Consider the following 14,267-nt stretch of genomic DNA (forward strand, 5'->3'; position numbering starts at 1 on the left):
TTTCAATTTGACTCATTAGGATTTGATTAAGAACCAGATTTGTTCTTTGTAATTTCTGTCCATTAAAGCTATTAATCTATAATCAAAAGACAGGTCTGTATAAAGATATAATCCATGTTTCTGTCTCATATTTGTATGGCATTAAAAGGACCTGGAACTTTTGTTTTTTCACTGAAAGCTCTGGATTGCACAATAAATGCCATATGGGTGAAATTTTATGGATGATACTCTGATGTACCATTCTCCTGAAGGCAGCACAGCCTTCAGAATATTTAACAACTAGAAAATGGCAAAGAACAAGAATATTTTTTCCACTCTGATTGGCTGCTGTTAGGCCTACCGATTTTAACTTGAATGTTCATTACATTTTTTGTAGACACCTGTGAAAATAATTTCTATTCCCATGGCTTTTTTGTTCTTTGGGAAATTATTTTGGTGATAAATACAGAAACAAGCATAAAAATCTAAACATCTACAATAGTGATAGTAATTGTGACGATCTGCGTTTTTGTGTATTTTTTTCTTGGTTTTTCTGTGTCCTTGTTCCCTGTGAGTCTCTGTGATGTCCTGTCCTCCCTGTTTGATCCCAGCTGTGTCTAGTTTTCCTGATTACCCTCCCTGTGTATTTAAACCCACCTGTTGTCTTTGTTTCTTGTCGGGTCCTCGTCTACTGTCACACGTCTTACGTTTGCTGCTCTCCAGTAGAACTGCAACGTCCTGGTTAGTGTTTGCTCTCGTTTTCAGTCCTCTGTGTATCAGATAGCTACTGGTAATTAGCTGTGTTCTAAACTCTCTGCCGTGCCGCTTGTGTTGGACTGTGTTTGAGCTTTCATCATTAAATTCATCATCTTCATCGCTACCTGGGTCTCTGTGTTCATCCTCACAACCTCTCATTCATCTCATCATGACAGAAATATTAATAATAAAATAATAGTCAGTGTAAAGTAGCCTACAAATTATTTGGTGGGGGCGCTGAGGGACCTGGATAAAGGCTAGGGGGGCGCTGGCCCAAAAAAGGTTGAGAAACACTGAGTTAAAATAAGTTCATACTCTGTTAGAAATGTGTTTGTGTTATTGACAAACGGCTCTGTTGTAAATACTAAAATGTTAAATTCAGGGTGGAATATTGCAGACATTTTAGGTCACAGCTGCACATTTCCTTAGACAGTATGATATTCTGTAATTCTGACCTGTGCTCAGAATTCTTCCACATGAAGAGCAATTATTTCAACAGTGGCCTACTGTTAAGGTGGAGGCATTCATTCAGTGATGCAAGGTCACTGTTGTTACCAAAGCTTAGGAAATAAGTTGCTGATGTAGGGCTACATTCAAACAATAACTGGTTCAATGCTGTACATATCTATTTGAAAGGAAACTGTTTTCTCAGGAGGAATGCTAGCTGATTTATTTATTTATTTTTGTATTATGGTGCCAATGTCGAATGATCTAAAGAATATAAAGATATAACAATTTCACTGTCTAGTACCAACCTCAGTATTAGTCATTTTCTCTACATTTCAATCAAAAGAAACAAAAATGTAAAGTTTTGTATTACTGTATCTGAATTTAATGAAGTGTGTTAACACTTTCGATGGAAAGTATTAACATAAATTAATTCTTTAATACTTCCTGATAGTATTTCAGATGAAATTAATTTTATAACAATAGTAATAGTTTGCTATATGGTGGCAGACGCAGTAATCCTCTTAACTACGATTGTTAAAGGGAAATCAAAATCACCCAAAAGTGGATTAATGTTAACAGCAGGCTAACTTTTAACAGCAGTCAGAAATGAAAAATAAACTCTGATCAATGCATCGCTAACTGAATAATGTCTATTTCAGACAATAACAAATGACTGGAGCAAAGGTACCAGATCACATAAGAAAATGCAACAGGAACACTGACTGGACCTCCACTAACCAATGTTTCCCAGATCCCAAACAAGAGCAAAAAGATGAAAAATACTATTTTCTTATGAGCATGACAGATGGATTTATCTATAATCAACCTATTCCTCAACACTAGCCTCCAAAAATATTAGGCTTGTTGTAAGTTCATACATTATGGTTTCAGAAATGTGAGGATTACATAAGTTTCTTTGTGATGTGGAGGTTGAGTAACACAGAGATTTTAGTTCTCCTTTAGTTGAGAGACCCTGCTGAACCTTCACCAAATACATTTTGTTTTCAAGACATTCGTGGCACTAGTGGTCTTTATTTTTTCATTAATCAGACAGGAAATGGGCAAAGAGAGAAGATATGCAGTAAAGGTCTGAAGGTGAGTGACTGCGTAGAGCAGTGGTCCCCAACCTTTTTATTACAGCAGACCAAATGTTTTACAGTGTATAAAAAGTGGTGAGGTTAGCACTTCTCATCCGATGTAAACAGTTCAGACGTTACTGAGCTCTCTTCACCAGACCAGAGGTTTTCATGCTTTGAAAACATGGTTTTCCTAGTTTTCAAAGGTTTTCATAGTTTTCATGCTTTGAAGTATGAAATATCGAGGTTCAGGGAAAAGCGGCTCAGTCGTTTTCGGTCTATTGAAAATGGCATTATACACTCTGTGCTTGCAGGGTTTGGCCAAGGTAAAAATTAATGATGTACATTGATCCAAAGCCCCAACAAGTAAGCTTTAAAAAGGTTTTAAGATGTACGCCTCGTTATACATTCATGGATACGAAGGTGAGTTTTTCTTTCTTTAAACTTTGTAGCTAACATTAACTTTAGCTTATGCTAGCAGGCAATATTCTCTGACATTTTTCTTGTAAAAATCTGCTATTTAAGTATCTAAACATTTTAATCCATTCTAGCGGACAATGTTTTTACCTTGTTTTGTACTTATTTTAATGTATATTATGTGTGTTTATTGTTGTTAGCGTCAAACAGAGGCCAAGTAACAGGGAAGGTTATAGTTCGGGCTTTTTGCTTCCGAAGCATGAGTAAGCACAACAAGCCCCATAGCTTAAAAGTAGGACTGCACAGGTGTCAGAGTTCAAGTTCAGTTGACTGTTCAGGTTCAAAGTTGTTGATTTTAGAAAAATATGGCCGTGTTTTTTAAGGTCTCCGTGTTATTTCATTTTATTACTTTTGCATGTTTCTTGTGAAGAGCTCAAGTAGGATGGTGTTTACAACAGTGCTGTACGGTGGATCAGTTGTTTGGCTCTCTGGCTGTGGTCTGCCCACTCATTCCCATACACTCGCTCTTTCGGGCTGAATATAGAAGTGATTCCATGGAAATAACTCAGGGACAGCTCCTTTATTTACCATCCTTCTCCCCCCGGTAGTTGTAGGCTGAAGAAGCTGATCCGGAGTGAAGTGAAAGCTGCAAACTTTGCTGTGCAGCGTAAGCTTTAACTCGTAGCAACGAATATTTATAAGCCACCGTCTTTGCTTGGCAATCCATGAAAACTTAAAATATATCAGGAAGACAACAATGTGCATAGTATTGCTTTATTTGCATTTGAAGTACAACTTTGTCTTTTCTAGCTGTCATGGTAACACAAAGCGGAAACAAGAAAGTCGCATTTTGCTCATGCGGATGTGACATCAGCACCGTATGTGCAAAGAACCCATTGCTGATAAATTATAAACTTTATTTTTACTCTATTTACTATTTTCAGTCAGAAAATATGAATGCCTTCATGATTTAATTTGTGAAACTGAATAGTGGTTGTTGCTCAGAGGACATAGATGAGATGTTTATAATTGTATTGGATTCCTGTGTGTATTGGGAAGAGAAAAGCATATGGCAAAGACAACACACCACATAGACAGATTACACTCATGAAATTTCAGATTGAAATCTTACAAAACCTCTGGAGATTTTTACTCTGATCCTCAATGATCAGAGTAAAGAAACCTGATCAATGAGGAAGAAGCAAAGATGATATAGTTTGTTTCATCTATTTTTAACAGAGGAAAAATTTTACAAAACGTTGTCTGATGTCCACCAGACTTTCTGGGTCAAGGCAGTTGTTTTGTCTTCCGTGTCTGCTTTATTTCACCCGAGCACAGCTCTTATTGGCTGTGCTCACGTTTGTCCTCAAGAAACACCAGTGATATCGGGTCAGGATGATCCAACATGTTGAAAACCTCCAATTTCAGATCAGACTCAGATTTATTATTTTAATACATATGAAAAGACATAAAAGCTATCAAAAGTTAAAAAGTAAAAACTTTTAGCATTAGACCTAATTCTAGTTTAATACAGCCAGATCTAGTGCTGCTCAGCATTTCAGAGCTGTCCAACAACTAACAAGGCTGAAAATTGAATGTAGTGCTGTAAATTCACAGATAGTCCATTTTTGACTTCTTTCGCTGAGAAAGTGCTTTTGGCTTCTGGCTTGCTGATCATTTGGAACATGAAAAATCATTTGGTACCAAGAAAAAGACATAAAGCAGTCCAGTGACACTGGACAATCCAGAGCAGTCCAGACCACCTTCTAATCAGACTAGCTCACTCTTTACACACCACATAGAGTTGGAATATCTCCCAAGATTGTTTTTAGAGACATAGTGATAATAGAAGCATCCTTAAAATCGTTGGAATGGGAAAATGAGGTCAAAATCAGCATAATTATCTTGCCATGTGAACCAGCCATTTCAAATCATGCACCTTTAAGCTGAAATAAAATGCTATCATCCTTTATAACCCAAAGAGTTCACTACCAAAACAGCATCATCTCCAAAATTCAGAAAGGAAATGAAAGTGTTGCTGGTTTTTTTTTTGTCAACATATAGTTTTTGATTAAAATGTGATTAATTAATTACACATCCTGAAATTTAGTCAATTAAAAGTTCTATTCGAGTTCCACCACTTGCATTTATATATTTTATGAAGAAAGGTATTATTATTTTTAGTATTAATACTACAGCTTGTCCCTTGTTTTCTCTAATTACCGTCCCTGTGTAAAACTCAATCTGTTTAGTGCTAAGAACTCCATTAAAAGAGGTTGCTGGCATTTGCACACAGCACTCTTCACCCTCCACAGTTTAAAGAGGCAACCCCATGCATGTGGAGTGAGACAATGACCCAATAACAGACGCAGCCTGAACCTGAGAGACTGCGAGGTAAAGGCATCCCCAGACAACATTCTCCAGGGATCTTCACTTGTTTGAGTAGTTGGTGTTATTGATATTCAGCTCCTGTGTCACATACAACTTAGTGGTAATCCTATCTGCCCGCAGGGCCCCAACTTACTACTTCCATCTTTTACTCTGCTGACAGCTGACCGTGAGGAGTGATGAATGGAGGAGTCATGTAGCCATCCCAGCACACAACCTCATATATATATATCTAAAATCATAAAAGTACTTTGTCAACAAAGTGTATTTAATAAAGGATGTGCATATACATGTTACTTTTGTATAGACCTGCTGCTTATTTAATAATGACAAATTTAGAACTTAATCATTACAGGACTCTGATAAAGGTATTTTTTCTCCGATAATATTACCTGTTTTTTTTTTACTCGCATGTAAATGTTTCAGATCATCAAAGAAGTGTTAATATCACACAAGCGTTAACCCAAGTTAAAATAAAAAGCAGTTAACGAATGACTATGTCATCTATATGAAAGTCTTTTTTTTCCCTATATGAAGGGGAAAAAAACATCCAAAACGACCTGAATAATCTCCCTACGTGTGAAATAATACATCAACTGTAACTAACCCAGTATTTCTCAATTCCGGTCCTCAGGCCCCCCTGCACCTGTAAGTTTTAGGCGTTTCCCTTCTGTCACACAACTGTATTGAATTTGTGGGTGATTAACAGGCTTCTGTAGTACTTGATTGCTGCAAAAGAGGTCATGCAATCATTTGAATCAGCTGTTTTGGAATAGAGGCACATCTAAAACATGCAGAGCAGGGGGGCATGAGGACTGGAATTGAGAAGCAGCAAACTAACCACATGTCAAAGGCAACTGAGTTTAGTTTCATCAGCCACACCCAGCCCTGATTACTGCCTAGCCTATAGAATCAAGAAATCAATTAAACAGGACCTGAAGTATACCTAATTTATGTAAATTGAAGAACAGATGAGAAACAAAGTTACTGACATTTGTGAGTCTCAAGACTCCTAAAGTCATTGAAATGTTTTTTGTTAACTCTTTCCAAACTGACAGCAAGGATCATTATCCTTAAAAGAATAAAACATGGAACAATGGCCAAGAGTGGCCAGCCTACAGAGAAGAATGAAGAACAACATCTACAGCTTTGCAGGCCATGCTGCTGCAGTGAAGATCAGCGTTCATGATTCAATAACAAAAAACAGAGACACAAAAAGAGAACCACTGCTGACCCAAAAGCACACAAAGGTTTATTTTACATTTACATTAAAGATTTTGGGGAAAATATTCTGTGGACTGATGAAACTAAAGTGGTACATCCTGGAAGATGTGTACCCCGTTACTTCTGGTGAAAAACTAACAGCGCTAAAGAAAAAGAATATCCTACCCAAAGTAAAACATGGTGATGATGTTACGGTCTGCAGCTACTGTCCTGCTTCAGGAACTGAACAACTTGAGCTAACTGATTAATTCTGTGAGGATTTGGATTTTGTGCGTCTTAAAATTTTCAGTTAATCTCAATTAACTGAAAACTGAAGACTCATCTCTGTGTTGGCCCGGTTACCCCTTATTTGTCTCCAACTGTCCCTTGTTTTCCCTAATTACCTTCCCTGTGTACCACTTGTGTCTCTTGTTCCCTGTCGGATCCTTGTTTAAGCTGTCATGTCATGTGTCTAATGTCCTGTATTCCCAGTGCTACCAGTGTCTACGTTTTCCTTGCCTCATCTGTGCTGCCTGGATTTCTGTTCACCTTTTGTTTATCATTAAAACAATCATTTTTCATCTCAACCTGGATCCAGCCATGTCCATCCTCACCACAAAACCTACAACCCATGACAAATTTTGCTCTCTAGCTCTATGTCCATAAGCAGGACGTTTGACTTAATTTGAATCAAAACAACAAGAATAGTGGGTCAGGTTGGTTTGGATAGATGTCTAATGTAGTAAAAGTAATCAGCATATAAAAAACTGCTTTTTGAACTTATTCTACTTATCTTCACCTAAAACTACATTAGTTTGATTTGCACTACAAAACATCCTTTGTGATTGTGATGTTAGCACTAATATTCTTTTCACAACATAGAAAATATTGAAAGTTCTGACTGAATATTGTATTAAGTCTTTAAAGGATGCTAAAAATTGTTCAGTCAGATAGCTTAGAGAATCAGTCATTAGAAGCTTTAACAGTTTGTTTTGCAGCTGATTTACTGATTAACCAACTGAACCCTTCAGAACATAAAAACATTCCCTGATTACTGGGTTCATTCCCAATCTCATCCTCTGTTTCCCCTCCCATGTTGTTGGGTTCACAATGACTCGAAGTCATCAGCTATTATGGGAATCAAATGAATGACGTATCTTCCATGAAACCTCCCCTGATTAAGATCTCTTCGTGTGACAACAGTTTCTTGCAGCTCTGATTGCCAGTGCTGATCCAGTTTCCCACGCTGCCTCTCCAAGTAAGGAGCTGGAGCAGGTTTTGTTTGGCTTGCTGCTCTGTTTGGATGAGATAATAGGTTACCTGCCACTTTTTAATCAGAACCACTTTGGAAAAAAAACATTAGTTTTCCCTCAACACAGGAACCGTCCCACTCCTCTGTCATCAGCAGCTGAAGCTATGCACTGAACTGCTGAACCAAGACACAACTGTGAGCATCAAAGTCCTGTCTTCATAGGAAAGACATGGAGCTTTGCCTCCAAAGCCCCCACACAGGAATGTGATATGTCCAGACAGATAACTGATGATACACACAGAGGTGGCTCTTGCATCAGAGATGCCCTAGGTGAGCCCCCTAAAAAAAGCTAACACACACACCCAGTACTCTGGGAAAACCCATTGTATCATGATACTTGACAGAAACATTAAAGGAGGAGCTGTCTACTCTTTGTCCATCTCTGTGAATGCTCAGACAGATAGATGGAAGTCAAATAGTCAGCAATATTTTTCATTCATAGTGCATAAGGCCAGATGGCACACATTCCCCATTGACTGAAGATGCCACTCAGCAGCAGAAACCTTCCTGACTAACTGACAGATGTCTGACAACATGAAATAGACTAAAGGATCTCCAAAACCACCACTAGAGGTTTTGGTAGCTGAAGTGGTAAAGTCAAAAACACTAGTGATTAACTTGTTCCAGGAAAACGTTTTTATGAAATTCTGAAGAAAATAAACTGAAATAATAACTTATGCTGTTTAATAATCTATGACATGATCAACTTACCGGCCATGAGAACTGGAAGGGAATGACAATCTTCCCAGTGTCGTGACTGCCTTTCTGGCTTCCTCTGAACTGGAAAGTATTCCCACCAATCACCTTGGTGATTTCTAACCCATAGGTGCATGGTCCACCAATCTTCACCTCCTGCTGGTATTCCTTTAAGCACACCCTGAAGTAAGTATCACACTCGTCCAGGCCGCAGTTCCCATCTGCCTGGCGGCCCTCCGAGTCGCAGCAGTCGCCGTTTAGGAGCTGGCCTCTGGGGTTTTCCACCGAGATGAGTTGCAGCTCGAAGTAACCCGAAGACTGACACACCTGAAGGGCAGACAGGAAGGTGAAGAAGGCTAAAGCTGCTTGTCTCTACTGCATGCTTTCAATGTGTTGTATGAACAGACAGAAGTAATTTTCTCATGTGGTGTTCAGCCAGCCAAAGCCAGAAATCTTGTTAGTAGTATAAAATTTTCACATATTCAAAATAATCTAAGTATATTTTTGTTACAGTGCTCAGTGGCATTTTATGAATTTGACCCATCAAAGTTTCTCTGATTGATGATCAGAAATTCAAATCCTGAAAAATCCAAACATTTTCTCTTTTCAAATCCAACAATTTTATATCTGAACATACACTTTTGTAATTATTTACTTGAGTTTAAAAAAAAAAAAAAATCTGACAAATAGACTTACAGATACCCTTTTATAGATACAAGTTTATCATTTGGGGGTTTTTTTCACAAAAAGGTTGCTTGCACATTTTAAAAGCTAGAATTGTTTTCATTAAATAGTAAAATTGTCCTGTGAAGTTGTGATTGTTGTGAAGCACTTTGTTCCATTGAGGTTGTTGTAAATGTGCTATTTAAATAAACTTTGACTTGACTTATAAGAATTAAAATTACAAAAAAAAAATTAAATAAAATATGGTCAGATTCCTAATTTGTTATATGAATTTTGAATTATCTGAACAGCATATTTCTTTGTTTCATTCATCAGAAAAACAAAGCCTTTAAGAGTACAGAACGTTTATCAACTCCATCTGAACTGGCTTGCTGAATAAAGAGCGGCAGACGACTGGCTGCTAAAAATCGATCCCAAGCGTTTCCACCTTCCAAACCCACAAACACTGTTGGAGGAGACATGAGGCTCCAACTGCTGTTTGAGTTCTTAACAATTACTAGTAAGTAAAATAGGGATACAAGTTCTCGAAAGGAGCACATTCTTATTGAGTCGTGACCCCCAGTGAAGCCAAACCTCAAATTTGGGGACCGCTGCACCAAACTAACCAAGTTTCTCTGAAGTTGATTTCTGTAGCCCTGTGTTGGGGAAAAAGGTGCAATTTCCTAGTTCATGTCTTCTTAATTTCCAACCTGCATGATTTCTGCAGATACTGTACGGCCTGCCAGAGCTCCAGTTCAGCACAGTTTTTGGAGATGCAGTTCAGGTTGCACCTGTTCAACTGACCTTTAGCCTGAAGATGTTTTTTTCTCTTCCCCCCAAAAAGAAAACTAAAATTGACTAAAAAGAGATCAGACCTGTTATTTATTTATTTTTACCACTTGCTTATACAGCAAACTGGAGATTGCCCCACTAATGACAGACATTTCAGACATGGATCATTACTTAACTAATTCAAAGTGACATGATTAAAAATAATATGCAGGTCATGCTGCTGGGAAATATTTGCATTCACTGAAGGGAGTACATTTAGAAAAAAACTGATCTGAGTTCAACTCCAAATAAATGATGGAGTTACAAAAGATGAGAAACAATAAAACAAGGAAAAAGCTGAATCAAAAGCAAAGCTATCATTTTGCTTGGAGAGCAACCTGATCAAGTTCTCACCTTGGTGCACACAGTCAGCAGGAAGCACAGTATGAAGAAGAGATGCGCTTTCCCAGGGTTATACCACATGTCTCCGTCCGCTCAGAGTTAAGGATCATCAGGGAAAAGAAGCAGATATGTGCGCCTCAGAGGGTCAGAATAATGCTGGAGATGGATGGAAAGCAGTATCCAGATAGTCGAGGACGTGCAGGACTGCAGGAGGAGAAGCGTACCTCTGCCGCTGCTGTCTGAACCGCGTACAGTCCGCCTCCCTCCGCCGCTCTGCTCCGGGATCTGAGCAGCGAGACAGCGCAGCAGCAGCGCGTCTCTGCTGTCCAAAGCAGGAGCAGGAAGGCTGCTGTGACCGGCAGCTCAGCGGGCCAATCATAATCCAGCGAGGTGAACCGTTTCTAACTGAGAGCCAATTAGAAGGTGAAACTCCGAAAGGGACTGCTGATGGATTTACTGTTGAGGTTCGTCTCTGATGCGTTGCTACAAGTATTTTAACGACCGTAAGCATGGAGTCGAGTTTCAATTATTTACCATATTAGACTTTTAGATTTTTACCCCTTAAAACCTGAATGTAAGGATGCTCCTGATACAATATCTGCTTCCATTCTTATATTCTTATAAGAAGCTTACTAAAGGTTTATCCTCTAAATGAGGGCCATAAATGATCAATTAACACATTCAGTTCAGTGTCGTTCGGTGTTCCTGCGTCCTTTTCAGTCCGCAGGGACAGAGTACGGCCGAAAGCGCCCTCTACTGACAACTAAATGGCAAAGTCTTGGATATGAGACAGATGTGAATGGATTCACTAACATACACAGAAAAACAAAACACTGTTAGAATCTCATCAAAGTAGTTAAGAAAACTTAAATCAAATAATTACATTAAAACCAAATGTAAAAATGCACGTTTAACACAATGTACTACATTCCTCCTTTAAGATAATTTGACTTAAAATAAACCATTACTAGAACTACAACTTTTTACAAATCAGTGCAATATGAATAAACTGAAAAAGAAAGAACAGAAAGAGGCTGACGGTGTTTACCTGTAATCTCTGCTCTATTATTACCAGCTCTTTCCTACAATCAGATGAAATGTTAAACATATTTTAGAGGAAACTAAAATCTTTATAGCCCTAAACCTAAAAACTATTAGAAATGCCATCTTTGTGTTTTCATAGTAAATCCAAGTTTTATAAATCATTTGTGCCCATCCAATGACACAATGAGATATTTCTTAAACTGTCAAGTGATTAGCCCAAAGTTGGACTGTACAGTGCTTCATCATCTAGTTACTAAACTGGAGGTTGGAAGAACGCAGAACAACCAAAACGGTTCCAGGTTCAAAAAGTAAAACTCCTGATGTGTCCTATCTGTTCACATATCTTAAAGAGATTGTGTTGTGCTTATTTATCTTTACTGTCCAGGATATATTCATGACAGCAAGTCTGTAAGGATTCAGCTGGAGAAAGTTAATCTGAAGCACCTTCAAGAAGCATTTGGAGTCTACAGCATGGCTGCTGTTCACTCCATTTGTCACACCCATGATGAGTTCACAAGTGGTTTGCTAAATCCAGTTCATGTTTTTCTACTACAATGACACCATCTGACAAGAAAGAGCAGCCTTGATCTTCATTTGTAGTTGCTGTAATTACAAACAGTTTGCAGCTCCTGCTTCCTCTGGTCAGAAACAAGAAAAACAGAATCTATAAAAAACAATGAAATGTTACCACTTGCTGAAAGAGTGCCACTTTTAGCATAGACTGGATCAACTCATTTATCACTAAGCTGTAAATCAATAAAGTATTTAAATCTTTAATACATACTCTTTGTCCAGATGTGACAGTGATCACAGCAGATGTAGAGATGAGTTTCATTGAGTTGGTACAGTTTACCACCATCTTTGTTTAAAAAATACTAAGGTGTTTGAATCATTTTAGAAGAACAACATAAATTGTTTCTGAAAGACCTTGCTTGTGTTAGTAGAACTATGATGACACTTTTTTTCTTTTGTTTGTAGGGGAATCTGAGTTATTGACAGAAGCTCTGCTGCCTCCCAAACAAGAAAAATATTTTAAAATCCTCTAAACAGCTAACAATCATTTAAAAACTGACAGTGTCCAAAAATAAATATTTCCCATTGTCTGTTAACCAGTATGCAGTGTCTCCAAAATGTATACACCCTCTTGGGTACAATATCCTTTTTATTGCTTTCACTACTCTGTCACAATCAACAAAATTTGGCTTTTTTGACAAAATTTTAAATTTCAAATTGAAAACTGATTTCTTCTATGGTGCGTCTGTCAGATGCCGTTGCTTCTATAGTGGTCGTCTGCCTGATGCCTTCATTGCTCCTCATCTGCTGCTGATGCCGTTTCTTGTTTCTAAGGGTTCTGACAAGAAACCCCATGTCTGCTTCCAATGCTCCTCAGTCTGCTGCCACATCGGCAGTTTCTGCAGCATTTTTTCTACCAGCAGCAGAAGAAGCTGCCCTCACTGCTGCTTAACTGCTGGAGCTGTCATCCTCCTGGTCGTCACAGGAACTGTTTTTCAGGCCACCACCATAGCAGAAGCAGCTGCACCAGTGCACAAAGCAAGGTCCATAAAAACATGGATGGCAGTCTGGTGTGGATGAACTTGACTGACCTGTACATAGTCCTTACCTCGACCCGATAGAACACTTTTGAGATGAATTAGAGTTGTGACTGATAGCCAAGCCTTCTCATCCAACATCAGTGTGTGTGACCTCATAGATGTGCTTCTGTAAAAATGGTCAAAAACTCCCATTAACACTCCTAAACCTTGTAGACAGATTTCCCACAAGAGTTGAAGCTGTGCAAAGGGTGGACCAACGTCATATTGAACCATATGAATTAGGAATGGGATGTCACTTAAGCTCATGTGTGAGTTAAGGCAAGTGAGCCAATACGTTTGGCAATATAGTGTTTGTAAATATCTGATTCCAACTATATTCCAACTATATATAGATTCCAACTATATATATATATATATATATATATATATATATATATATATATATATATATATATATATATATATATATTGTCAAGAAAACTGGCATGGACTTGTGAGATCTCTCTAGGTACACGCAGAAAGCAGGGTAAAAGGCCTGAGGAGTAACGATGATCTTGTACGTTGATTTAAGAATGATTAAAGAAATGAAATGAAATACATATGTGTGTAATTAGTTGAAATGATTGATGCTTTGTAACCACAATGTCTGTAATGTATGACTGAAATATATAATCAGTATTCATGATCTGCGGTAACAGTAACAACTTAATTGTTATATGTTTTCAATGATTTCAGATAATGGTAAAACAAATTGATTATGCTTTGAGTTGATTGTGTTTCATGGTACGTTATAAGAAGACTGTAGAGTTGATCACAGGACAGGAACAGAGTGAATTAAGTCACTAGCACTGGCTGGGCGGGGGCCTCAGAACAAATTGCCAAAAAAGGTAATAACTACCAGATGGCCAACAGAAAAGAGAGAAGTGTTGCAAAGGAGTTGCAGCAGTCAAACGCAAAAGAGGGAGGTCTGTGTATTACCAAATTCAGGGTGGAACAAGGTTTGGGCAGGACGGTACTTCCCGATGAGATATTCGGGAAGAATGAGTCATAAGACCTCTCCCATACACAACTGTGGGCCAAGAGGGTTTAAAAGCCAGCGAGCTGGGGAGGAAACTGTTCTTAGTCCGCGGCGCTGAAGGGGAATCAACAAGAGGACGCAGGCAAAAGATCAGCGGAGGACCACACCCTGGGACCGGGGGAAAAGTTTGAGACTTCTCGCCGCAAAGAAGGACAAGATCCGCCAGCCCCAGCCCTGGCCCCTGAATTTGACCGTTTCCTCTGCCTCCACCCTACGATCCCTATTCAACAGCAGCAGACTTGGGGAAAAGACAAAGGTCACCTAGTGATGAAGATTCTGTTCGTCTAAAAGAGGTTGGACAGATTGACTTTGCTACTTTTCCGGAAAAGGACTTTGCCCGGCTAGGACAGAGACTCTAACCAAGGACGTCTAAAGATTTCGGCTGCCAAAATCGACTAACATCGGGTGTGAGTTGCCCTGCCCCTAAAGCCTCGCTCAGTGAAATTAGTGACACAGGTTAGGGATAGAAATAAGATAGG

General features: G+C 38.7%; 1 protein-coding gene across 2 annotated transcripts in view; it reads right to left on the reverse strand.

Annotated features, from left to right (window-relative positions):
- LOC106907994 (protein jagged-2-like) overlaps window positions 1-10,499 on the reverse strand; it is a 117,179-nt gene extending 106,680 nt beyond the window's left edge. For both annotated transcript variants that reach the window (XM_088004035.1, XM_088004034.1), the window contains exons 1-2: window positions 10,126-10,499; window positions 8,293-8,604 (exon numbers count right to left, since the gene is read on the reverse strand). In XM_088004035.1, the coding sequence (XP_087860161.1) occupies window positions 8,293-8,604; window positions 10,126-10,194 (381 nt within the window). In that variant the 5' untranslated portion in view covers window positions 10,195-10,499. The remainder of the gene's footprint in view (window positions 1-8,292; window positions 8,605-10,125) is intronic.
- Between the last annotated feature and the right edge of the window lie 3,768 nt (window positions 10,500-14,267).

The sequence above is a fragment of the Poecilia mexicana genome, unplaced genomic scaffold (assembly GCF_051168715.1).
Source record: "Poecilia mexicana isolate PSO_F unplaced genomic scaffold, ASM5116871v1 scaffold_3, whole genome shotgun sequence".
In the NCBI taxonomy this organism is placed as follows: Eukaryota; Metazoa; Chordata; class Actinopteri; order Cyprinodontiformes; family Poeciliidae; genus Poecilia; species Poecilia mexicana.